The 27,690-nt window shown below is 40.2% G+C and overlaps 1 protein-coding gene across 1 annotated transcript in view; it reads left to right on the top strand.

Annotated features, from left to right (window-relative positions):
* Positions 1-342: 342 nt before the first annotated feature.
* Positions 343-27,690, top strand: part of LOC137131920 (collagen alpha-1(XXIV) chain) — a 76,177-nt gene continuing 48,829 nt past the window's right edge. The window contains exons 1-5 of the mRNA XM_067513806.1: positions 343-891; positions 8,344-8,414; positions 13,960-15,341; positions 21,201-21,254; positions 24,160-24,213. Of these exons, the coding sequence (XP_067369907.1) occupies positions 839-891; positions 8,344-8,414; positions 13,960-15,341; positions 21,201-21,254; positions 24,160-24,213 (1,614 nt within the window). The 5' untranslated portion in view covers positions 343-838. The remainder of the gene's footprint in view (positions 892-8,343; positions 8,415-13,959; positions 15,342-21,200; positions 21,255-24,159; positions 24,214-27,690) is intronic.

Here is a 27,690-nt window from a genome sequence, read left to right as displayed (position 1 = left end):
GCAAGAACGATTATGGTGCTCAGTGGAGCATTTCACCCACTTTGGGCGTGCATGCAGGAACACAACACCTAAGCAGCACAAAAACACAGGTGCTTTCGTGTATATGATGGATCATATATGATGTGTGCACATTTTCTTATGTCAAATTTATTTCTCTCACTATTTGATGACTTGGCAAACCGACATCTATGAGCCTTAATGTAGCCCCTTTGGGCAGCGTGTCAGCTTATTGCCTTTGCATAAGGTTTGACTTCCACTCTATTTAAAACTCGGGCTAGACAAAGGGCATCGATGAACACGAGCCAAAACTATATCCGTAGTGTCACGAGTTAGTAACTGGTGAAACCCAACACCGCCAGCTGCAGTTGTGCTGGGCAGAATACAGGTCCCTTTGCATCAGTGCAAGTCAAGGCACATAGCAGAAACCACCGCCTGGAGGAAAAGACGCGCAGAGCTGGATCCGCTCTTGTGTTTGGAGATCACTCTGAGAGAGGAAGCGGACTTCTCATTCCCCTGATCTCACAGAGCAGCCCACACTGCCATTCCCGATTAACCGCTCTCCGATTCGACTCTTCTTCTGGAAGCCGTTGCGCGTCTTCACGTTGGGTAAAAACGGCCCGAGTCCTCTGCGCGCAGCAGAGGCTCAGCTTTGACCGAGTGGGAGAGATCTCACCCCTGGGACTGCAAGACGATGAGGACATTCTGAGCTGGCAGTACTCCTCCGTCCAGTTTACGCGTCCTCCGGCTCGTACCGAAGGGTTAAGCCCATGAGCCGGCATCCTCTCGAGTGTGATTCTGTTTTCGCCCAGATCTCTGCTGCCTGGACAAATGCATACAAATGCATTTAGGAGCTCAACGGACAAGGAGTGGACACGTTTCCGCGGCAGCGACGTAAGTGTCCGTTTGGTCGAGTTGTGTGCTTGTGTTAGGCCGAGAGTGCAAATTGAAACGGTCCCCAGGACGAGATTTCATTTAAAATGTAACCCGACTTCTTATCGCTGTTCCGGTTTCTGGCGTGTGTTGCTGGCAGCGGCGCCAGTTGACAAGTTTCTGTCATCAAAGCCCGACAGACACAATAGATCCATACATTTAGACACTCATCGCCATGAGTTTGCCTTCTCTTTCTTTTTAGGGTCTTTGCAGTTAGACCCCATTGTTTGTGCTCTATTTGCGCACGACCTCACTCCTGTCCAAGTGTATTATTTTCATGAATAGGTGTATTTGAACTTTTATTTATGGATGGTCTTGATGGATGTAGCTGTCACGAGAGGACTTGGCTTTGAACTTTATTATTATAACCTGATTGCCATGTGGTAATTCCTTTATCACTTATATTGAAACCACGCAGTTGTTATAAGCTTGATGACCATATCAGTGATACATCTTTACTAGAAGCTTAAGAATAATAGTCAGTGTGTGGAGATCTAACATGTGTGTTACTGACATCTAGCATGCAGCAGGCTTTGTTGTCCTGTTACCTTCAGGCAATAGAAATGTGCATGTCCATGTAGGCTGTTTAACAGGAAGTGGATTTTCTGCTATCAGAAGCAAATCCAAGTGGCCTGCACTCAGAATGCCATCCAGATATGATTGAAAGACAGCTGAAATCTCCGGGAATCCCATAGTTCTCAGTTTATGGTGCCAGCTTGATTGAAAAAACAAAGTGGACCTGAAATATTAGGATTCCATATTTGCTTTTCGCCCTTGAGCGTGAAACTCAGAGTCTTATGCAGACTCTCTGCAGAGCAGAGCTGAATGAGATCAAGGGTGGCCTCCCCTTGAATTCACTGGGAGAGTTAGTGTGTATGCATCAGTGGTTAACTGGCTCCTGAGCTCCAGACAATCATCCACTGTTGCAGGCATTGCTGCTCCACTGCTGGCAGTGACTGGACTTTACAGCTGCAGAGATTCACATCTAATCATGTATTACACACTTGACCTAGAGCTCTCCCCAACTACAAAGGCTCTCATAGTGAAGTGATGAGTTTTTTGGGAAGTGAAGATTGGCAGTACTTAATGGACTGGAGAATTGGGACTATTAAAGGAAAAGTCTAGCAAAAAATACCCCCCCCCCCCAAGAAAAAGATTAATATCTTAGAAGTGGGGGTAGTTGAAAAGGAAGTTCACAAAGACATCTGCAGCTGTCTTAGCTCTCTATAGTACACATTACTTAATGTAGCATAAGTACACTAACTTGAGACATGAGGTTTGCTGGAAGGTTTGTTGTGGGGGTATAATGCTGCTGAAATGATTCAAAAAATCACTGAGGGATGCTCTTTAAAAAAAAAAAAAAAACGCTAAATACACTATTGGTCATGGTGAGATCTGGGACGACGTTATCCTTTGTGTTAGGATATAAATACGAATCGGTGAATATGCATTTTGCTGACTTGACTGGACCACCAACCAGTCTACTGTAAATATACAAAGGTGGTTTTTTTCCATGTTGTTCATGTAATGTGTAAGTATTCCCGAGCACTTGAGGTCATTAGATGAAGTACAGATACATTAAGTACAGGTACTGTTGCTCGGCATGAGGCTACCATCATATCTGATTACTATAATTACTTTAATAAGGCCCTTGACTATGTTTTCCATCTACTGTAAATTGTACCAAGAAACACTTTGTAGTGCAAATTGATATGATGGGATGGATTTATTGGTTTTATTTGGGTGATGCTGAACTTCAGTTCGACCAAATGACAAACCTTCTACTTCTAATGATGTCTAGTGATGTAGTAAGTCACGATTTTATTCGTGCCTGCTGACATCTTTGGTGGCAAGACTTATTTTAGGAAGGATAAATAGAATTTTACTTAGAGAAGTGGTGAAACGTAACAAAGATTAATCAGGACAATCCACAGACATCACTGTGAACATTTTTAGGAGCTATTTTTACACACATTAGTTAAGTAAACTAAGGTGTAAGATGTCTTGAAATCACATCGCCTTGAAAAAATATGAATGAATCCACTGTGGGATCACAGCCTGCTCATCTTCTCCACACCAGTGTCTATAGGGGTTTTGGCCTCTCTGTGTGATTCAGAGCATTTAACCCACTTAACATCTGCAGGTCCTTCTGCAAAGGGAAGAGAGTAAGACTAATAAAGGCCAGTAGAAGTTTACTCACAGCCCTTTGTCCGCTCGCTGCCTCGTGGACTAAGTCAATCTTTACTCTGGTCTACAGCGACCTCTTGACTCCAGTCACCAATCCCCAGTGAGCTTTCAAACGCTTGGCTCTTTGTCAGACGAGGAGCATCCGGCGCACAACACGCTGATCTCTGAGAACGATATGATTTGTGTTTTTATTCATCTGTTGCTTCGAGTGGCCTGGTAATCAAATGAAAAGTATTTCAAGCCTCGGCTAATGAGGAATTACAATCAAGTGAAACATGAAAATGGTTGACTTGGTAATTTTAGCCGTTGGCCATTTGGACATGAGAATGCAGGCCCACTTAGTGTTTCCGTAATGAAGTAATTATGATCAGGATACAGGTGCTAAGCCTGAAACACGGCCAATAGGAACAGATATTGGCTGCGCATCAGTTACTTGTTCATGTCCAGGAATGTTTTGGTTCAGCTGAAGAGATGGCGCATGCAGGAACAGCAAAAGAAGCCCAGATTCCTTTATTAATGATGGATCCCTAAATAATGGGTGCAGTTGTTCATGTGTCAAATGTAGTTCTGTCACTATTTAATGTCTTGGCAAAGTGAAGACTATAAAAAGTCTGAATGCAGCAACTTGGAGCACTGTGTCAGTGCATGTGTGTCAGGGAATTCCACTCACTTTAAAACTTGGGCCTGACTCCACCACATTTTGGGCTGTTTAGAGGTGATTAGATACAAGCTCCAAGGTCAAGTTCTTTAAACCTCAATTTTCTGAATATGACTCCACGTGGAGCACTTTCAAAGCTCTACGACATCCCCTGCTGCAGTATTCCGAAGGCTGAACCTTTTTTCAACGGAAGGGTTGAAATGCAACAGGTCAGTCAAGGTGACTCCCATCAGGTTTGTTAAGATGGTCCAACATGTCCTTACACAGAACCTTTTCCACCAAAAGCAGAGTAAAGAGAGGCTGCAGTTGGATTTACCCACAGCACAGTTTAACAGCATTTTGATTGGTATCCCTTCCTCTTTGTTTATTCCTTAAAGAGGTTAAACATTTCAGATTAACAGCTTTGCATGCCGTGTTGCTGTTAATGGATTTGGGAAGGTGCCTGCCAAACTAGACATGTAAACAGTAGTGAATGTCGCTGCTCACAAAGTCGCCTCCCCCTGACAGACGCCCGCGACGAACGAAAGAAAATTGTTTCCCTTTTCCTCCTGTGAATTCAAAACACGACTTAAGTGGGTTTGCTCCTGTTTGCCAAACCACAATGAACACTTTGCTTCTCCATTTGCCCATTTTCCTCGGTTGAATGAACCATTGTTAGGCATCCAAGTTCATTTTGAGGGGGAGAAAGGCGAGATCTGTTACTGCTGGAATGATTGGCAAAGGGGAGTTTCAACTTGTGATTATTTATAGTCTTGACTTGACACCCACTCTCCACATAGTGGTATTTCCCTTAGTCAACAGAGCAGTGTTTGGGGAGCTTTGTCTTGCTCTCAGCAGTCTTTTCCATTAACTTCTAGGACTGAGAAGCATGTCATATTGTGCCGTCACTAGATAGCAAAGAAATTGAAGATCGGCATGGAGCCTATAGTGTGGATATGAGTCTGTCCCACTTCCCGTTTGTTTGAATATAAAGCATGAGGTTCCGAACACATGTTAACAATTATAATGTACCCAAACACCATAGTTAAAAACTGACACACAAGGATGAAGGCGAAGGTGCAGGAAAGTTTCCACCATTTGTGCTTACATCACTGCACATGTTCAAAAGCAATGACCGGAGGGTTGTTCGGTGGCAGAGCCTCAGGGAGGCCTTAAATAGACGCGTCTCCGTGACAGACAGGCAGCAAAAAACCTGTCTGAATCAGCATCACGTGGCCCCACTTGACTCTTCAAAAATGGAATGCTAGTTAGTTAGTTTAAATTCGGTTAGGTTTTTTCTTAAGTTCTACTTTATAAATGCCAGTTTAATCCTTTCTCAACACAAGAATGATCATGTTCATATACCCCCACCCTTCCCCGCTTCTCCCATTTTCCTGTATGGCTTCGTCTCGCTTTGGGCATATGTCTGTGTTCCCGGCCGAGGAATGTCGCACCACTTTCTCGATGTGGGGAACAGGTGACAAGCACAGCTCATGGTGCTTCTTCTTATAGCCAATCACATTTCCTTTTCATGTCTTTTGCAAAGCTCCATTTTGTGGGAAACCAAACACACCTGTCTGTCTAAGGATCTCTGTCAGTCAGGGCCACACGAACAGTGGTAGCCACTTTGCTGGGATTATAGCAATCACACTCAAATAAAAGTCCCTGGATGTGTAAGGTGTATCAGCTGCCTGTGACTGATGGCAGGACTTTTGTACTACCATCACACCATGAGTGCTGAAAGTCATCAGATGCCAGAAGCCACTTACAGGTTTTTCAATGTGACAGAGTTTGTGAGAATATTCAGAGTTGCAGATTGTCAGTGTTCTTTATATCTGGCCCAGGAGGTGGAGCAGTGCTTCACAAATCCCAGGATTGTTAGTTTGATTCCCAGCTTGTCCTTTCGCATGTCAACGTGTTCTCGAGCGAGACACTGAACCCTAACCCTAGTGCATAGCAGGTCCCCTACAGTTGTCTGAATGGGTGAAGGAGGTAGAGAAGTGCTACATAAGTGCAAGACCATTTATATCAGTAACTGTTTTATGCAAAATATAAAACTCTGTTTATTTCAGTTTGCATGCAAATTTTCCAAACTCCCACTTGTAGTATGAACAATATGGAATTCTGCTCCAAAATATTAAAAACCCCACCAAACTATCATAGTAACTCCAAATAGAAACTTAAGATAACGCTAAACTCCATGTATCAGATGGTATTGTGCTTCAACACTAAACCTGCCAAATTTCCTACAGTTACAAACTCTGCACAATGATAATATACTTCAAATGATGTAGTTGGTCGCAGACATTATATTGACACAGTTACACGCACGGCCAGACACATTCAGCCATTATTAATGACTAAAAACACATGGGATATGCTACACGTGATCTGTAATTTTTAGCTTATGAAAGTGTGTTTTGACTTTACATCCTATTGTAAGTGCATTTTAGCAATATAATTTGTTATCTATAGCCAGGAAAAAAACAAACAAATCCTTAAAATCTGAGTAGATTTACAAGTATTGGTGTGTCTTAATGGTTGTGCTGCAGACACGAGAGAGGAGTTGATGGACAGAGCCGGCGTTATATGAAAGAATGCGATCATTTTTACACATCCTCTAGTCGTGTTTGCACCTGATTTAAAACATCTCATATGGAACATGTCACTGCAATGGATATATTCTAATTTGGCCTTTGGCCTTTTACTCGTTGTATGTAGTACATACTGCCATTCTCTAGCTGTATGTGGGCAGTGCCACCTAGAGGTGTTGTCAGTAAGGACTAAAGGACAAAACCATAAAGTACTTTTAGGTCTAAGTATGCAAAAGAAGGAAGATATCTTTAAATATTTTAAAAATCCTCACACACACAAGTTGCTTAGCAAACTGCCTACATAAAATAGTTATAATTTTAAAAGCAGGAGTGAAAGGTCTCTCTCATCTTAGCTGGACATTTTCCCACTTTGTGCTTATAGCTTTGCTTCCAAATTCCACAATTGTCTGGAAAGAGTAAAAACATAGTTAAAAATTATATATATTTTCACATACGAAATATCAAAGATGAATGATGCTGTTAACAGAGGAGCCATGTTGCTTTCATTTCTAAATGCTTCTTGTCAATGTTGACTGGGGCTGCTTCTTTTCATTAGCAGTGACCCTAAAGGGAAGTTTTTCTTAGTTTAGCAATTTATAGTTCGGTTTACAAAATACAAATGGTCCCAGTGGCATGTGCTGCAAATTGCTATTTTTTTTTTAAATGTACTCTCTCCCTCTCGTTCTCTCTCTTATCTGTAGCCAAAGTCAGAATTAGCCCGTAAGTGGTTAGTTCTAAAGTTATGATATACTTTTCACTAAATTTGTTATATTGGGCTGAAATGATATGGTTTGTAGAAAGTTCGTTTAGTATCAGATGTACAATATGTACTGGTTTGATCTGTGAAAGATGTTTCTACTGCTTTATGCAGGGACCTCAAAGTTCGGGGCAACAGCTTCTTTTCTATTTATTTAAATTATTGTGGTCATTGAGCACATGTACATATTGCACATACATGTTACAATGAAATTCTTTCTCTGCATTTAACCCATCTCCCTGAGGGGAGCAGTGGGGCGCCGGGTGTTTCGCTAAGGGACACACCTGGTGGGTTGGATGGGACCATGAACGACTACATTTACTTTATGTCTAATTTCCAAAAAGTTGGCCGACTCATTGCTGTTGCCTTAAACCATGTTATGCAGACTTTGCTGTAGAGCTAGCTGGCTAGCGAACGTTCCTTCTGGTGTCTATGCTAACTTTAGCCAACCCCACCCGCTGACTCGGCATTTTGTGTTGTTAAAATTTAGGTTAGCTGTTCCCAAAAGTTCCCAAATTCTCCCGCGCTACCAAAGTAGGAGCCAAGTCCCTGTAAGGTCACAGGCTGTAGTGGATTTAACTGTTGTCTCATCGGACATTTGTGGCAGGCACAGATGTAAGTTAGGGACTCCATTCCCTGATGTTAGTGCCTTTTTATATGTTTGCATGATGTTTACTCATTTAAATTGAACCTAGTTGGGTTATATTTTTAATTGCACCTGTGTTTTGCTTTTAGCGTCACATGTCAGAGGTGAGCACTGCTAGTAAAGTCCATGGCTCCTTAGTCCACATCTTTAGTGGCCATTTTGTCCCGCATTCGCACTTGTCACCGAGACAAGAGACCTGTGTTTTTTCTGTATTTTCAGTATATTTTACACAGTAAAAAGCACCTGACATGCATTTTTATGAATGGAAAAAGGAAAAAAAAAAAAGTGCTATGAACAGTGTTTCCTTACAGCAAGAAGACCAGTCATGAATTTCCTGGACATTTGTGTATATCATTGTCATTGTCCTCTCGCCCAGGTATTTGCTTTGAATTCATTTTGAAGTTCTAGTGTGGTGTTTCCCTGCAGGATTTATTACTGAGTTGGGCGGCCTGTCTAAAAAAAGTCTGTCTGGGAAACACATATGTACATATGCATATATAAGTGTAGAAAGAAAAATATTCATATGTGTTAAATAATTTTGATCCAAATTATTTAAACGAACTTATCCATTTCTGCTTGTGTGCCCCTTTAGGTGGAACTTTCTCCTGCTCCTGTCAGTATGCTCAGCAGTACTCTCTGGGGAAGAAGAACACCTAGCACAAGGTAAACGGCAGAATCCTAATGCACAACTAATCATCAGCAAAATTGTCAGCTGGTGCAACTTATTTTTTTGATTTTTCTTACTTAATCTATCCGCAGCATCACGTTATCTTACATCCAAACCATGCCTACTTTTTAGGAACAATTTAGCAGAGCAAGATCAAAAATAAAACGTAACTTAAAGCTGCAATTTTATTGTTTATTCCTTTTTAATGGCTGCACCCATATGTGGTCCATCAGAGAAGACCCTGAATGTTTGACGTAGGGCTGGGAAATATGGCCAGAAAATGTGATCTTGAAATCCATAATTTCAGTAGATTATTTTGTCTACATAAACTCAAGAGAAATAATGTATTACCAGATTTAAAAAAACTATGCTGGTCCCCTAGAGAGATAAAGAAAAAACTACTAGCCAGGCTGTTATTATTGCATATTTTAAACACTGTAAAGAATAACACCTGTCCCTGAACACATCCGCAGAATTAATAGAGCATAAAGAATTCACTTGTACCATAGGTAAGTCATGGAAAATTAGAGCTGTACGAATTCTCTTTTGGTAACAAGCTGGAAAATACTTTGCTGCATCCTGCAGTGTGACTATTGCTCACGCGCACATCACCAAGATGATGCTGAGAAGCTGAGAAATGTAAATTTAATCAAATTAATGGTATATTGGCCAGTGTAGTTTTACATGCAAAGAAAATGCGAAGTACATCGTAAAATTTGCATTTTCTTTTAAGAATGAGAAGAGTTAAACGTTAGAACTAAAAGGTAACCGTTTGTTATAGATGGGCACATTTCATTTGGCTCCGCAAAAACATCCATCCATCCAGTATCTGTAACTGCTGGAGCCTATCCCAGCTGTCATAGGGTGAAAGGCCGGGTACATCCTGTACAGGTCACCAGTCTGTCTCAGGACCAGCACAGAGAGACACACAGACATACAACTATTCACATTCACAGCTTTGGGCAATTTTAGAGTCACCAATTAAGCTAACACACGTGTCTTTGGAGTCCAGAGAAACTGTACATCTTCATACATTTCTTTGAAGCAGTGTGAGTAATATCCCTCCTCTAGCTGTACCTACCTTGAAGGCACTTCACTCAGCAAGAAAGAATGCTGTCAAAAGAATAAATAGAAAACTCTAATAAATTTTGAAGATATGTTGTTTTTTTTTGGACATATTGCTGGGGCCACTGCCAGAAATATGCAACCGTTTATTTACACGTCATTTGAAGTTGACCTGATATTGATAAGTTCTCAAGCATAAATGTCTGCTGCCCCTTATGTAAAGAAAATCAATCAGGGATCCATTATTATTCTGTGTAGCTTTTTATCTATAGTGCTCTGGATTTCATGTGACTAATTATGTGTATACTGTTATTTTGTCAGGCGTAGATGGTGCTAGTATGGTTTTCAAAATGTAAGAGTTTATTGCACACTTCCAAATACATTAAACACTGTCTTGCAAAACTCAGTGGAATAATCATTTCTGACACATAGGAAAATGGATTATTAATACTTTTGGTCCAGTAGATCTAATTATTTATTAAATCCAGATGGTTTAAAGAGGTTTTAAACCATCTGGTTTTAAACGTTTCCATGTATTGATGGGGTATCAGTGGGTTATCTCTGTGACTGGACTGTAAGTAACATTAATACAAGACAGCCACAAACTGGGGCTACGTAACTGCAGCATCCTGTGATCTTTTCCCGTTGTCACTTAATCTCGCCCTTCTCTGCTAATCCAGCTAGTTTAGAAAGTTCTACGTTGGACCATTTGTGCACAAGTTTTTTTTTGCAGAGGCGACTGTGGTGCAGGAAGGTAGAGCGGTTGTCCACCAATATCGCAGTTGTTGGTTCAATCAAAGTGTCCTTGAGCAAGACCCTGAACCCCAACTTAGTTGCTCCCGGTGAGCGTTGGCCAGCTGCATAGCAGCTCCCCCATCGGAGTGTGTGTGATTGTGAGTGTGAATGGGTGAATAAGAAGCAGTGTAAAGCGCTTTGAGTGCCAATAAGTAGAAAAGCGCTATATAAGTGCAGATCATCATAAGTCAAGTGATCGTGAAAAGGCATTTAGGCCATATATCACAATGCATGTAAACGGAACAGAGGTCTGTGTGTTGACCAAAAAAGTGAGTGGCTTTGATCTCGAACACAAAGGTAAGCTGGAACATGAATTACTTGGCAGTTAACGATTAACGGTTGAAAAAAAAAAAAACTATATGTGTGATTGTCTCTCTTTCTGAAGCAGTAATGGAAATGTAAGAGGCGTCTTTGTGTCAGATGTGCGAGACAGTACAGTATTATCATGTCTTTAGAGCTGTCTGCTGTTGAAATTTCAGAATGAAAAGTTATTGGCATTTAAATTTGATGCAATGGATTAGTGTGAAAGGTGAAAATATTGTATTGTATATATACACGTCATCCAAAATATTTCTTAAATTCTTAAACAATGTAAACCCACAATGCTCTGAGTCAAGAGACAACTTTCGAATAACGTTATGTCTCTGAATTAGCCATGAAAATACCTCAGGGTAGTCTGAGGTATTTTCATGGCTAATTCAGAGAGATCTCTTCACCAGAACAACCAACACCATGCACTCACGCACATGCAGATACACAGGCTTCCATATGGCTACTGCCAGCACACACAGATGCCCACACTTACCTCACGTGCACACAAGCATACAAACACAAAAGTCAGTATTTTGGTGATAAACCAACCTTACGAATTTCTAATTCACTAATATATGTGACACATGTCATTCTCATCTCATTCACGTACAACCGATTGCTCTTTACTCAAAGCCAAAACTGCACACTCCTGTGTCCAATCAAGTTAAATGACTGAGCAGCCATTACTCATTTGTCTGGTTGTGTCTCACTGACAAAAAAAGGTAACATAAATTGTCTGAAGAATTACCTGTGGCCATGGGAAAAGAATGACAGGGCTGCTTTCAGGAAAGCTGCTCTCATGAATCTCTGATGGCAGATTGATTCATAAAGGCTGTGTGGACTGGTTTCCTGTATCCTAGTTCAGCTCCAGCCTTCTCTAGTCCCAGCTGCTCATCTGGATCACAGCTGCCTTTCTGGAACTAAGGGGGAAAGAATGGGAGAGGTCATCAGCGACATAGGGAGACTGTTGTAAGGGTGTAATGGCTCACCACTCAAACAAAGGACTGATTAAAAAAAAAAAAAAAAACTGACTCATTGTGATTTTTATTGGTATTTGTAATATTCTATTTGGGGCTCTTTCATTAGCAAATGGCAGTGTACAAAAAAATCTGGTTGTATCTTAGCAGGTTTTTGAGACCTGGCTGCTGCATTTACTGGTTAAATTGGTTTTTGGCCAGTGACTGGTTTATCCAGCAACTTGTGTATAAATAATTTGTTGGTTAAAATGCTATTAGTACGCAGTGCTTTATGCAGTTGCATTCAAATACGTTTGCTTATCTGATAGTATTTTCTCTTCTTTAAACGTGTTCATGTAGTGTGTAGTAGTCCCAAATAAACGCATTTGCAGGTTCAGATGGACTCAACAATGAGGTGTTTTGGCGAAATGTACAAACTTGTAAGTGTTTGTATTGCAAATACTTCCTCCAAATTCAACACAAAATCCAAATTTATGAATGCCAAATGTATTTAATACAATAATGACAAGTGCCTAATAGAGCACTCTTTTGCAGTTTCAGCCTGCTGCAAATGTGATGTATAGCCGGACTCCAGCTTCATCGCAGCAGTCCTGAGGAATCTTAGCCTATTCCCCATTAGGCAATGGCCTCCACTAATATTCTTGGGTTTGTGTGCTGCAACCACCTTTTTCAAAGATTGTCTAGGGGATTAAGTCAGATGACTGTAATTTCCCCTATAGATTCTTCCAGGAGTTTTTCTGTAACAATGGCTTGGTGGACTTGGTGAGGGGGGCCTGGGATCATTGTCCTGTTGGAAGTTCCAATGTTACCCACTCTTCAACAATTGTTTCTAAGATTTCCTGATGCTTAAATGAATCCATATTGCCTTCCACAAGCATCACAGAGCCACCACCATGCTTCACTGTAGGCAGGGTGTTCTTTTCAGCGTGTACTTTACTCTTCATCCTCCAGACATAACTGCTGATCCATAGGCCAAACTGAAATCTCAGTGTTACCACCAAGTCTTCAGAGTCGAGGGAGCATCCCACACTCAAATCTGATAAGAAGAAAGAGTTTGTTGAGGATAAAATGTATAAGTAGTATCTGCTGAATAGAAACTGTAATGGATAGTAAAATGGGATGAAGACTGGGATGAGGAATCATGGTTGAATAGAGAAATGGCAGCAGTGTTAAAACCGTGGGCCGGGACACATACGATCTGAAAGGCTTTGGGCAGTCTCTGCTATTGCTCCATGCATAGCAGACCCCCTGGCCCTTTTAAAGACAATAGAATGGAGACAAACAAACAGGAAGTTGGGATACGAAAAAACCTGAATGCTGTGCAGATCATGGCAGGAGGGTATTTATAGACAATGGACCAGAGGGGTGATAGGGGTGTGCTCCTGCTCCTGAACTTCAGATAATAATCTTCATTAGTGGTATGGCTGAATCACCAAGAGGCTGATTGGCATACAGCTGTAATATAAGGAATATAAGGACAGAGCTTTGCTGACAGACGCACTTCTAGCCATCTACAGTATAGCTGTACTTTATGATTGTCCTCCTCTTGGTCTACTTTCCTTGTGGAATCGCATAAATTAAGGCCGCATTCCTTTTTTTTTTTTTTTTTTTTTTTGGCAACACTAAGGATACAGATATCATGTTCTGTGACCAGGCAGAATAAACTCTGTAGTGTAGAGTAACACATCCGAAATTTGAGAGAAAAGTCAGAGTTTCTGTTTGGCTTTGGGACCCTCCAAGCATTGCTAAATGTAATGTCAAGAACCCAATGTCAGACAATTTTGTCAAACTCAACACTAGCAAAACAAGTTTAAACAGTCTTTATTGGTTCCTGGCACTTTACAAGACAAATTCTGCCATCTGCTGGTTCTCTCCTGGTATATTTCAAACCTGTGGCGAGGATTCTGCATTTTATGGCAGTAATTTCAATTTTGAGCAGCATAGGACAAAGGAGACTTAATCATGGTTTTTATCATTTTAGAATTACTTTGTTTGACACAGACCTTTCAAGTACTATTACTTTTTTCAGATTGTGAATATAGAAAGACTTTTTGTCTATTGATCGTCTCCAGTAAAGAACACAACTGCCAAAATTTCAACCAGAACTACCATGAAGATATCTCATCTTCTGACTTTAATACATGTTTTAAATTCAATATCAAGTTTACTTTTACTAATCATGGTTTTGCATAGCGTTACATTTATGAGATCTAATAACCATATGGACGAATATGTATTTTAAAATGACTTTATTATGAGTTTTTAACTTTGACTGTTATTTCACTGTTATACCTTGTTTTTAAAATTATTAACTGGATTTCATTTTATTTTGCTTACTACCGGCTTTGTATCCCATCTATCTATGTTAACCTTACCAATGTCTCTTTTACAGGAGTGGATATCCTTTATCGACTGGGGCTTACGGCCCCCAGCAGTACAAACAACGAGAGGACAAGCTCAAATTTGACTTCTTATACCACTGTTCCCTCATCTTTGAATCTTCCTGTTTCTGGATATGGGATAATACTCGACTCAGATACCTTTTATGAAGCTCCAGCTGGGAGTCTGTTCCCGCCAGAGGTTGGAAGGGAGTTTTCAGTTGTGGTTAGCCTAAGCTCCTGGCGAGCAAATAATGCTTTTGTTTTTAGTATCAGAGATGGCAGGGACAGGCTCCATTTTGGCATTCAGCTGCTGCCACGCAGAGTGGCGATATACACTGCAGAGAAAGCCTCCGTCTACTTCACCTACGACTGGCAGGATGGGCGCCAGCATTCTTTTGCTTTTGGTGTTCATGCGCGCTCGGTGTCCTTTTATGCGGACTGTGGGGCAGTGCAGCAACGGGAGCAGACCCTGGGCAGATCTCAGACACTGTGGGATTCTAGAGGCCTGTTCACTCTAGGGAGGATGAACTCAAAAGCAGCACCGTTCAATGGCAGAATATGCCAACTCGATATCTATCCCTCTGCCGAAGTTGCCGCCCGCTACTGCAGCTTCCTTAAAAAACAGTGCCGGCTGGCCGACACTCACCGATTGTCTCTGACACATTCTGGTTTGGATATTAAGGCAAATGACCCATCTTCTAACCCCTTGACAAAAACCTTTTTTCAAGCAGCAGCTACCCATCATACCCCAATAAAACCCACAGCAGCTGTAAAACTGTCTCCAGGTACCTTGGTCACACAGAATTCCACTTTGAACCCATCAGTACAACCTCAACTGGGGGACCAGAGGCACATTTCCTCATTAGATCCCTTTGTCCACTCTACCACTTCTTCCCTTCAGCCTGATAACCGCAGCTCACCTAACGTGACTAGGAAGGCCGTGCTGGATCTCGCTTATAACACACCAGTCACCACTACCAAAAGTGTGTTGGCAAAATGGAGGAAATCCCAGGGGGATGGCGATCTCTCTGAGAACAGCACAGAAAATGAGAGCAACTCTGGGAGCCTGCAGACACCCCATGCCACCCCAGGTCTGATATCCAAAGCCACGCGAAGTCAAGTTAAGGAACGACTCAGGAATATTTCCATCACCAGCACCAGGGACTCACGTATTCATTTCCAACAGACTCATCAGCTTCAGGAAACATATCTGAGAGGCAACGGCACCACTTTGTACCGAGAGAATACGGTGGACACCTCAGAACAGCATGATCAGGATGGCAGCTATGATGACGTAGACATGGGAGGATATGATTACGGATATGAAGAGACAGATGTCTTCTATGACTATGAAGATGGGTTACGTGGCCCCAAAGGAGAGCCTGGTCCTCCGGTAAGAGACTGACTTTACTAATAGGTAGCATATCTATGTTTTCAATGAGCTGAAATAAGTGGGATACATGCATTGCTGTGCATGATCAAAAGGAAGAAATCAATAGAAGACCATCAAAGCTAATTTATGACCCTTTTGCTTAGAATTCTATTTAAGTTATTACGTACACCAAGAATATATGAAAAAATGTTTTGGCAGGGCAGTGTAGCGATTTAGAGGTGATGACTTGTCTAAGCGCAGTTCTTTTTTTCATGCATCTACAAGTTGTTAAAATAACATGTCATTCCTTTGCTGAATTTCCGCCAGCCAGTTGTTCTCCTGTGTTAGAGAGGATTACTCATCTGAAGGTTGGAGATATACCCAAGCTAGAACAAAATAGCTGTCCATCTAGCCTTCTCATCCAAGCTGGGTGTCAGGATAGTCTTACCTCAGAACATGCTTATATAGCTCATATGTTTAGGTATTGCTTACGTTTCTATGCATTTTATTGATATACCTGATCAATCTTAACTTAAAGAGTGTATGTACTGGTGTAAGATGCCTGGAGTCCTGTAGCAGTTTCCATAGCATTACCTCAGCTATAAAGTGCCTGCAGGGCAAAAGGTGGGACACAGCTCTAGTACTGGTGAGCACAGCAACGTAGCTGATCATTTTGCAGCCTGACCACACTGTACTGCAGTATTATGGGCATGATGCAGTGTTAGCCGTAGGCCCTTTTCCAATGAATCATGTTTAAAGGTGCAATGTGTAAAATCAAGTACACATTGCACCTATATAAGAAATAAGAACTATTGCTTAGTGCTGATTGCACGAAAACAAAAATTCAAGGCCACATTCAAGGACATAAAAATGCACAAGACTCCCTGAATCATAAGGAATAAGTCAACTCATTTAATTGACAGAGATTACACATCAGATCATTCCATATGGTGTTTCAGTAACAGTTGGTGAAGTTAGCAGATCTGACAGTATACTTGGTGGGGTGGGGTGTGACATTACTTTATTTGACAATGTCCAAACTCATTACTTTACATGCAATAAAAGTATTTTTTTGAAACACACATTAAACAAGCATAAGCTTAATGTCAGCTAGACTAAAGACTAGAATCTTTTCACAGCACACCCTTAAGAGTTTTCTCAGACTGGCACTGACTGACCAAGTAGATTTGACCAGTTGTTATGAACACATGACCTTCATAATTGGCTTTACTGTCAGTCTTAAGTGTGTGCCAACCTTTATTCACTAACTGATATGAAGATGCTAAAATATGTGCTCAAACTATCAGCCTAATTTTCCACATACTGTATTATCTTAAAACTGAGCGTCCTTCCTCCATGAGACAGGAGCTTCCAGTCAACCGGCCCTCTCTCTCATTGCCAACTGTACTAAGCCCTTTTCACACAGGAGGTGGAAACCTGATCTTCTCTAGTCTTTGCAGGAAATTATTATTATTATTATTATTATTATTATTATTATTATTATTATTATTATTATTATTATTATTATTATTATTATTATTATTTTAGGCAAGATGGCAATGTTCTGTTTGCTGTTGAAATTAATTGCATCACAGTTGTCAGTCTCTTGGAAACACCAAGCTAAAACTATGTCGGCCTAATCCAACACTGCTACAGTAAATCTTTACGCATAAAGGTGACAATGTTAAGTTTGGTTTGAAGCTGTTTTGAAGATGTTAGTTCAACTGTTTTGCAGCGTTGCACTGCACTGCATTGAGGTGTAGAGGTGTAGTTTTGAAAATGATGATACAAGCAGTTATGCAAAACATTTTTATTCTCCCCCTAAAGTATTTATTTTCACTCCTAAATTGTCTGTGTTTGCAGTGTATTTTTTAAATAGAAAAATGCATAAGAATTTAGACCTAATATGCACATTTATATATTTGTTGTTTTTTATTTGCAATATTGGAGAGTGTTGTGAAAGTTGGCCAAGGAACCCAATTCTATCCATCTTCAGGGTGGGTCAGAGTAGGGCTAAGCGTTGTTGGGATGTAACAATCATGGCTCCATACAACCCGCAGTAAGTGTGCACTCCCTGGTGAATATGTGAAGTGCTCTTAGTTTTCCTTGGGATTAATGAAAGGGCAGCATGGAAGAGGATAACAGATTTACTCTAAGCAGCCACGGTCCTCCGAGAAATTAGCTTTCTCGGGCAACGTGGGGAACGCTGTTCACATGCACCGCAGAGGGGGCCTGTTGGCTCAATGGATAGAACATCGAGTTGGGATACAGAAGGCAGCGGGATCAAATCCCAGCCCACAAGGTGTGGCCCCGCCATCAAGCTCCCGAGCCCGAATATAAAGATTTGGTTGTGGCAGGTAAAGCATCCGGCATAAAAAAAAAAACTCATGCACAAATCAATGTGCAGAACATGTTCAACTGTGGCAACCGCTAAAGGGACAAGCTGAAAGCCTAAGAAATAGAAATAAGAGAAGAAAATGGGAGACACACGCAGCTGATTCACAATGGGAACTGTCTGATTTTTAAAAAAAATGAAGACCTAAGACTTCTATTAGGTGTTTTTTATTAGCTAAATCTTCTGTCTGACTTTAGGCCGATCGGATAATTGGCAGTCTAATTGCACGTAAAAACATTTTTGCAAAAGTTGGAGATGAGCAAACTTTGCAAAGCAGAGATGCATCAAGTTAAGTTTTTCGCTCTCTCTAATAATATTGGTAATAAAATCCTTGATATTTGCTGCTTTGAATCTTTTAGCAGTCCTCTTTTTTTCCCTGAATATGAAACCTGTATACCACATTTGTGTGTAAGGTATAATAAGCTGCCCACTGTCACCTAATGAATGTGGCTTGTAGCAGAGATAGTGTCACACAAGGTAACAATTTAAAAGAGATTTCTTTTTATTTATCACATTTCAAGAAAAATTGACTTCTGGAATTGACTAAATTGGGATGGGATGGATTTTAATCTTGTCTTGGCTGCACAGATGAAGTATTGTGGATATTACCATTTTACTGTGTGAGTGCCTCAGTTTCTCTAGGCCCTGGTGAAGGCGGTGGTGTGCTCACAGTTTCCATGTGTCTGCATGTGGGAGTTTAGAGGAACAAACAGCTGTTTCTTTGTTCATATCTCCCTTTGTGCACTGCTCTGCTAGGATAATGACGCTTAAGAGCACCCAATTATAATCTCTTGCTGTCCCAATATTTCAGAATAGTAAATGGAATTGTGAAGTCTTTGTTTTATGTTCTTTTGTTATCTAAAGTTCTGAATATTGCACAATGTAGTAAAATTAGGCTGAAGCAAAAATAGCCTGTAGAATTAAAAAAAACTTTTTTCACCAGAATGGGATTCCCTGAAAAATCTTAAATGTTATCCTGACAACTGTGGAATCTTCAACCTTCAATCTACACACTGGCAGAAAATGTACTTTCAATTCAAGGTCAAAGGTGACAGGTTACTATTTCCTTTCAAGAAAAACTAAACCTTAAATTATTTATGTATTGTAAACACAATAGCATTGTTTTGCTGGCATGAGATATCCATATGGTTTATGGGTTAGTTTAGCATTTGTTTTTTTCAGTTTGGATTTAAATGACCGAATTTGGGGGAATAATTCGGGTGAAATTTCCGAATCCACCCAATATGCACTCTAATCTTTACAGATGAACTTAATTTGACGTTCTCTGAAGTTTTGAATCATTGTTTCAGTACTTATTGGATATAATTTTGTTCTCCAACAAGGTGATCAACCGCAAAAATCAAATGATTTATGGATCATGTCTGCCAGGACCCTAACGCAGACTACCAGTTATGAAAGACAATGTTTAACCATGCTATTTGTATAAATATTGCATAACAAAAACTGGAACTTACCAGAGGAGTCCAATATATCAGATTCAAACTTAAACATCCCATGAATATAATTTCCTTTCGCTTATGCCTGGACTCATGAACCTGGAATTTTGTTTGTTTCCCTTTGTTGCTTCTTGTTTTGTAGTTTTACTTTGTAGCACCTTATTTCCATTTCCGGTTTGTCTTTTTGGTTGCTCTTCTCACCTTGTTTTCACCTCAGCTTTCTCCTCACCATTCCCTGCCAGTTCATCCTCTTTACCTGCTTTGTTCATCATGTTCACCTGTTTCATTTACTATTCCTGTTTGTTCACCTCCTTATGCCACACACCTTTTCTGCCCATTTGTTTTATCTGATCATCCTTAGTTTTACCATCATTTCTGTTTTTCCTGTTAAGTTCTATTTCACAGTTTTGCCTCGTCTTGTTTGTTTGCCCTTGGTTAGTGTGTGTTTTCTTGTCCTCCCTTTGGATTGAGTTTTTGTTTTGCCCTCTCTGGTTTTTCGGCAATTAATAAAATCCTTTTTCATTTCCCCTCTTCTCGCCATCTCCTCTCTTGGGTCTTAAAAAATACACTTATTACAAGACTTGGTTTAACAAAACCATATTGTCAGACCTAATTTCACTGCTCTGCATATTAAACTTTGCATGCATCCAGTTTCAGGTTGCACATGCACACACCTGCCGAGCAAAGAGGCCACGGATGAGCAGACGAGAGAAATGAGCTCTGTGTTTGTGTTTTTGATCATAACTGCTGTGTAACGATCAGAAAAGACCGTTTGATTTCTCTGATTTACGCATTTGTTCTGCCGCTCCCTCTCTTCGTTCTCCTTACTATGTCCCTCTACCGCTGCTCTTACCAAAGTGGGGAGGAGGGGAAAATGAAATTGTGCATTTAAGGACAACACCCATAACCGATATGGATATCCTATGCCAGCATAACTATGTTAATGTGTCTAAGATTAAGTCTGAGCCGCCGAATAATAAAAGAGACTCCTCGAGCATACTACAGTGGTGACTGAACAGTAGTGCATGCTCGTGAGTAATATTACTATAGCACATCGGTGTCTGTAAGAGTCCGCTGAGAGGATCAGTAATAGTGATGGATTTCACATCATTCATTTTTTAAAAAACCCGTTAATGTCAGGGATATTTTAGTGTAGATTTATTGTTTAATTAAAGTCGCACGGTTGAAACTGTTTTAGAGGAGTTGATTCAGCTGATGTATGGTCGTTGTGGAACATGCTGTTGTTGAATTATTCTGTACTTAGACAATCTTTATCGATACACATGTGGTCAAATTAATAATAGAAACTCTTGGTAGAACACAAGACAGCTCAACAGCATGAAAAACTTCAGCCTTTCTGCCCTTTAAGTTTTGGCTTTAGCCAAACCCCTAGTTCATACCACAGTCTCTTCTGGTGCACTGGTTTGCTAAGCTGAACCTCCAATCCGATTAGTTTTCTAATGGACAGCTTAGACAAAAATGTCTTTAGTTAGATGAGAAGAATAAAGCCAGGCTCAGTGAGTCTCAGCAGTACCAGTTTGTAGATTATTACTCCATGTTAAATTTGTTATTTCTTATCAGTATGCATCATTTTAAATTTAGGAATCCATGATTTAAACAGTGAGTGTGGGTCTGGTTTGTGTATCTTCGTCTGGGTAAGTCACTAAGGCTTTGGAGTTTTCTGTGTTTTTCTATGATGGCAAAGATCTTTGCTTGGCGGATGGTCACGGTTTTATCCTGATTGCTGACCAAAAGTTTGAGGGTGTCAGGCTCATATTAATAAGGCTTTATAATGTAATTTCACCTTTCTGCTCAGGGCTTTGCTAACAGACCGGTTAGTTGAAAAGAACTGCACGTTTCCTTTGAAGCTCAAAGCTCAAAGCATAAATATACGCACATTTATCACTGCAGAGGACTGGAAAGGGAAGTGCATGTTTTTGCTTGTCATTAAAATAGTGTCTTCTTTTTCGCCTTCTCGCCCTCTTTCTCTATATCATTCGTATGCTTCTCTCATTGTCTCTGATCTAGGGTCCTCCTGGTCCCCCTGGTTTACCTGGCCCTCCAGGAAAAAGAGGCTCTCGGGTGAGTAACCAGTACAAAGATAATGTCACAAAGCCATCTGTAAACCAACCATCTGTAAACGAGCATTTTTGCCCTCTCACTATATATAAGTGTGGGAAACAATTTTTGTCTTGCAGCAGAAATTCCTTTGTATAGGGTAGGGTCTGAAATCCTTGTCACTTTAAAGGGATTATCATTGTTTTGGGTTTTTGGTCTTTTTATCACTACAAAGAGGTTAAGGTCAAGTCTGTGTTGGAAGCACTAAACTTGCCAATTAGCAGCACTAAGAACACATTAACCAATGTACAGTAACCACTGTATTTTCATTTTTTCTCTGGGAGTAATGAGGCATTTATCATACGTGTTTTGCCACTATTTAGTGTCAGAATTCAGCTGCATCTGTCAGGGTAAGGGGTGCTGACAAACAGGTTAGCACGATCAAACACACATCTGATTATTAGAGACTTTACTTTGAGGCACTGTTGGTGCATCGAGGTTGAGTGACCGAGTCGTTCCAGATGCCACCAGCAGCAGCGGCTGTGTTTCCACTCTGATCTCAAAGCTGTCATGATGCAATGCCTGTGATCATACCACAGGCCCCGAAGGCATCTTCAAACCGAACTAGACATTTTACTAAATGGATGTGGTATGTGTTAGAGGGGAGGTGTGGAAATACTTCCGTCATGATGTTTGTAGATCCTCTCCTACACATGCAATAATATTAACTTCATGCTGTATTATTTATAGATATGTTCAATCATCTGCTTCTGAACCACATAAGACATTAAATAATTTCGTATTTTCATCCAATGAGATCCACGCTGTTACTACAAGTGTGTGCGTGCATGAGTGGCATTGTTTTGTTCTCTTAGCTGCACATCCGGGGTGCAAATATCTCATTCCACCACATCCCAAAGTTGCTCTACTGGTTTTGAGATCTGGTGACTGTCTGTGGACTGCCTTCCTCATACTCCTGCTGGAACAAGTGGATATTTGAGTTTCTGGATATTTTGTCTTTCTCAGACTATGTGATTAGCTGATTACACATTTGCATCAATTAGCAGTCAAAAAAGTACCTTTTAAAGTGCTTATAGTGTGTATTGTACGCATTATTGGTTAGTCATCACATATACATTTATTGCTACTGATATATTTATCTTTTTCACGAAGATTGTGAGGTAAACCTAAAAAATAAGGAACAGGAATGTGCATGTTTAGATTTGATTGGCTGTCTTAACAGCATGCCAGAGGCAGGTTCAGCCCCGTGATGTTTTCCTTCACATACATTGGCACCCCTGCAACACTGAAGGTATGGCTCCAAATGAATGAGAGGGATTTGATTTTCACAGACAGCTCAAGTCGGTGTGAATGCGCCCTTACCCGCTGTTGCATTTCAACAGTGAGCATGAGTGGGATATTAGAAGGCAGAGAGACAGGAAAACAGGCTAATAGACAGAGAGAGGTGGCAGACCGTGAAACATGATGAAGTACAGAACGTAGGCATAAAGGAAAGACGAGGAGCCTTGGAGCCATTATGTGGTGAGAAGCTGAGGAAAGTGTAAAGTATTGTGGTTGCGTCTCAGCACAGAGCAGCAGACATTCTGCATCTAACTGTTAGTTATCAGACTAGGAATTAATATTCCAGGTAATGCCATTTGCTGTGGGCATTTGTCAAGTGAATAAATAACACTTTTAGACCTTCCTTTATTCCATTGGAGAAGTAATCATTGATGCAATAATCTAGTATTTTGTCGAGAAAAGGCCTGTACGGAATTTTTATAGTGTGTTTTTGCCATTTTGCAATGAAGCAATTCCCAGTTAAGCATTTAACTTAACTGGGAACACTCTGTTATCACCCCTATGCAGCATAACGAAACTTTTAACCAAGCCATGGCTTCACAAATTTTCAGAGTTAACACTATTCCTTCATTTTGTTTGGCAGTGTACTCTTGTGAAATCCATGATCGAGCTGCTAATTTAAAATGGACAGTGAAAGAAGGGAAGAAAGACAGAGGGAGATCTTTCTTCTTAGCTCTTGGCCATAGTGCAGAAAAAGCAGCAGGGCAACAGATGTGCAAGAATGTACTGTATTTAGAGTGTGTGTTTGTGTGTGTGCACATAAAAGTGCACGCACAGTTGTTGGCATAAGTGTGTATATGTAATTCTGCATTCATTGCATACCTGTAATGTCCAAGGAATGAAACTGCTTTGGTGCACTGACAATATAATACAGTGTAACTATGTAAAGGAAAAATAAGGAAACTGGTTTTCTGCATAGATTGGTTATAAAATGTGATCTGATTTTCACCAGGGTTACAAATAAAAACAAACACAATATTTCTAAGCCGATAAAACACAAACAGATTAAATGAATCTAGAATGAACAGCTTGCCATTGTAGAATCAATCTATCCTACAGGACAATGTCAGGGTGTCTGTCTGCAAGCTAAAGTTAAGAAGAAGCTGGGTGATGCAGAAGGACATTGACTAATCTCATGCAAAATGGCTTTCGAGGCACATAATCTGTCTTTTTGTAGTGGCCCAGTCAAAGCCGAGACCTCGACCCAATACAGATGCAGTGGAATGAACAATAAGAGTCATTCACAGTCACATCCTAAGATAATGCCTGAGCTAAAGCGGAGCTAAGGACGAATTGTCCTAAAATCCTCCTTTACATTGTGCTTGTCTCATTTACAGGTACAGCCACCTCTTGCTTCAAGTTACCAGCTGTTAAAATGTTCCACTCCCCTTTTCCACCAACATTTTGTATCTTTAATGTGTGTTTAAAAAATATATATAAAAAGTCTAGAGTGTTGTGAGTAATTACTCCTAAGTGCTGAGCTGTTGTCAGAAACATAAAGTAATTAAATATTATTCTCTCTCTCATTCATTCTTTTTCTTTCTGTCTACCCCTGCATGTTTCACAGGGTCTCACTGGTCCACATGGAAACCCAGGACAGCCTGGACCACCTGGGCCCAAGGTGAGTGGTTTTCTTCTATGGTTGCGGAAAAACGGCTCCAATGTGCCCGACAAGGTTCTGGGGAGTGTGTCCGGTAAATGGATTCCTTAGGAGTCAGAACCAGGGACAAAACAGTGTGCAGATCACCAACGTCCACTTTTCTAAGTATTAGGGTTATATCGTTGTGTCACAGATCCCACTTTTTTGCAGTATGAGGCAACTGTCTCGCACATGTTGCAGATGCAGGCAATGTAGTGACAAATGAACATGAAGGAAAGTGAGGCAGACACTGAATGGAGTAATTCAGAACAGGAGGAAATGAGTTCATCTACTTACTTGTGCTGAGCCAATATAGAATCATTAGAAACATTAATTCTGAGGTAATTGAAAATTTGCAACTAGATTCAAAGCAAAACTTTATATTAGCGTTGCTTATATGACACTAGAGGCAGCTTTCTAGTGTCATATTTGACTTTCACCATATGTTTTTTTTATCAATATAGCACATATTTACTGGAAAAATTATTATAATTATATTTGAATATTTATTTTAAATTAGGTTCTGTCTGCTGTTCATACACTAACAGTCCAGAACTATGAAAACAATTTACATTTAATTCTTCGGCAGTCTTCCATACACCATAATGCAAACATGAACCAAGATTTTATCAGCTTTTTCCTATTTGCCACTATTTGCCACAAAGCTTGGACTTATACAATCTAATGCAATTCAATACAGCAGCTCTGCCATGAATTCTACTTTTACAAGGCTATAATTTCTCAACACTGCTCCAACACATCTAGAATGTTGTGGGTTCGCATCCCTGGCCGACGATGGCCTTTCTGTGTGCTCGTGTGGGAATCCTCCGGGTTTCCTCCCACAGTCCAAAGACATGCATGTTAGCTTAATTGGTGACTAAATTGCTTTGTTAAAGGTTTGTTAGTGGCATGTCCAGGGTGTATCCCGCCTCTCGCCCTGTGATAGCTGGGATAGGCTCCAAAATTTAAATTGATTACCTTTGTAAATCACTTTGTCTGCTCTTGAAAGGTACTAAAAATATGTGAAGATATATTTACCTTTACTTATTAGCCCATCATTCCATAATCTCTAAAATTCTTCCATGTTCTATAGCAATCATGAAAGTTGCAGACAAAAGTTGCTTGACTGTTTCCTGAATTTGTTCCGAATTTTTAGCGGCGTTAGGACAGTCTGTTATAAAATTGCTAAATTGTAGCAGATGGTTCCCTAGAGAGCTACTCTCTGCTTCTCAGGAAGTAGTTGGTTTTCACCAGTTTTCAGCACAGGAAATACGTGTGCTAATCCAGGCTCATTAGCCATGTAAAATGACAGCATTTTTATTTATTTTTTTTAACTCCGTAAAGCTTTTTCCCTCATGGGACCAGATGCTTTTATTTAATTGAGTGGGGACGTGGGCAACTCCATGCACACAGTTGCTATGACTGTGGTGCCAAAGGGCTACTACCACAGAAAGACTGCAGTCAGTGGAATAACTGAAAGAATAGTCATGCTCAAGGGAAAGAAACAATGGACATGTAAAATGTCCTTCATACTTTCATATCTATTTTGATATGAAATGTTTTGCTTATTAGTACATATTAGTTAGTAAATTAGTAACTACTGCATATAGTAGCTAAAGATGAAATGCGTTATGGAGGAAAGAACTTAGATTATAAAGTGAGGAATGTACTGATTTCTTTCTTTATTAGTTGAACAGAACAGGAAGAAGATGAATTTCTTCTGTGTGACCTCTGACCTTGCTGGGACACTGCGTCTGAGGGACTGTGATTGGTTATTATATAATACAGAACTGTCTGCTTACTCATTGTTCCTTCAGCTTGTACACCCACATTTGTGTGTAATCATCAAAATCTAATACCTTAGTGGCCTGTTGATGAGTCATCCTCACATCCCAAATGCCTTTGTGGAGGTCGAATATGGATTGAGAGACTCTTTGTCTCAGTTTGTGAAACTATATCCTGTTGTGTTTGGTTGCTAAGACAAATACAGCGGCATATACTCCCTGATGCTGAGCTTAGTCTGTGTTATTCACTGAAGTTACAAATTTCCACAAACACATTATTTTTAAGCTGATTTGATCTTTCATCTCTATATTGAACACGGCCATTAAACCTACAAAGTGATGCCAACATTACACTTATGCCACTTAACATGAACTGGAGTCAGGTATTAGCAAACCTTGAGTCCAATTATTAATACAAGAAATCAGGGGTGGCTTAATAATAACTTTATTTATTAAATCATTCCAACAAGGTCCGTGTGCTATTCACAAGCAGTATCAAAGAGTTGTTGATTTGGATGTAGCTGTAAAAGTTAACGGAGGAATGTCAAACACTTCAGATGTTCATCAGTCCACCATTAGACATATTGTCCAGAAAGGTAAGATTATAAGATGTTGCAGCCAAGATCACTTTAAAGGCACAACACAAAAGGCTCATTGAGGCACAAAAAAAAAAAAAGAACTGTAGAGTAACTGCTAAACACTTGGAGGAATCAGCCGGGTGGGTTAACATCTTCATTAACATGGACCAGGTATGGTACCCATGGCAGCGAATATGCCTGAGCTGAAGCAGTTCTGTAGGAAAGAACCAAAATTTCTCCTGACATTTGTGTCCATAGTACATGCCAGAAAAGGTGGACACCTTTACTGATATTTAACTTGTTTCTTTTGGATTTACTTTGGGTATAACAGGTAAATGAATGCCATTAAACCCCCCTCTATTAAAATATCTTCTTCTAGCTGAAAAATGCCTCCAAATGACATCTTTTGGAGGAACCTTTAGTTCAGAGTATGGCATCTTGTTGCTCCCACTATGGAGTTTGTAATCATGAGCAAACAGTATTTCCAGAGTTCCTCCAGATGACATCATCTGAACTCCTTATGATGAAATACTCATCCAGCTGACATCATCTGAAGGAGTTTTTTAATACAGGGAAGCCAGAGGGAGGTTTAAAAGCATTATTGTACATTTACACCCTAAACCTTTGCCAGATGCTTTTATCCTTAGAAGTGAAGTACTTTACTTAGAAGTACTTTCATTTTGAAGCTTAAATGAAATAATTTCAGTGCTTGTCCTGAACATGTCCAACTCCATGTTCGACTGTTATAATGCTTTGTTTGAACGTTGTCATTACCCGAGGCTTCCGCTACACAACGGTGTGGGGGCAAGAATCTTGCTGCATTATATTGTGCAACATTGGGTCTGGTTATGTGAAATGTGTGGCTTACTTGGTCTAAAAGGGCACCATCTGTTTTGTAACAAGAGGTAATGACTTTGTGGGAAGATGTCTAGACTTTAGAAGAGTTTTTGTTCTTGTACTACTCAAAATGAAGTCTCTGAGCCGTCATCATTTTATAACTATTCTCATGCTGGTATATTTCAGATTTGGCTTGTTAGTGTCACAGATGACTGTACTGTGAAAGGGTTAATTAAGAAGAAATTTGTAAAGATTTGAAA

Source organism: Channa argus, chromosome 8 (assembly GCF_033026475.1).
Source record: "Channa argus isolate prfri chromosome 8, Channa argus male v1.0, whole genome shotgun sequence".
Taxonomy (NCBI): Eukaryota; Metazoa; Chordata; class Actinopteri; order Anabantiformes; family Channidae; genus Channa; species Channa argus.
Note: the sequence above shows the minus strand (reverse complement) of the source record. Positions and strands in the feature narration are given on the sequence as shown.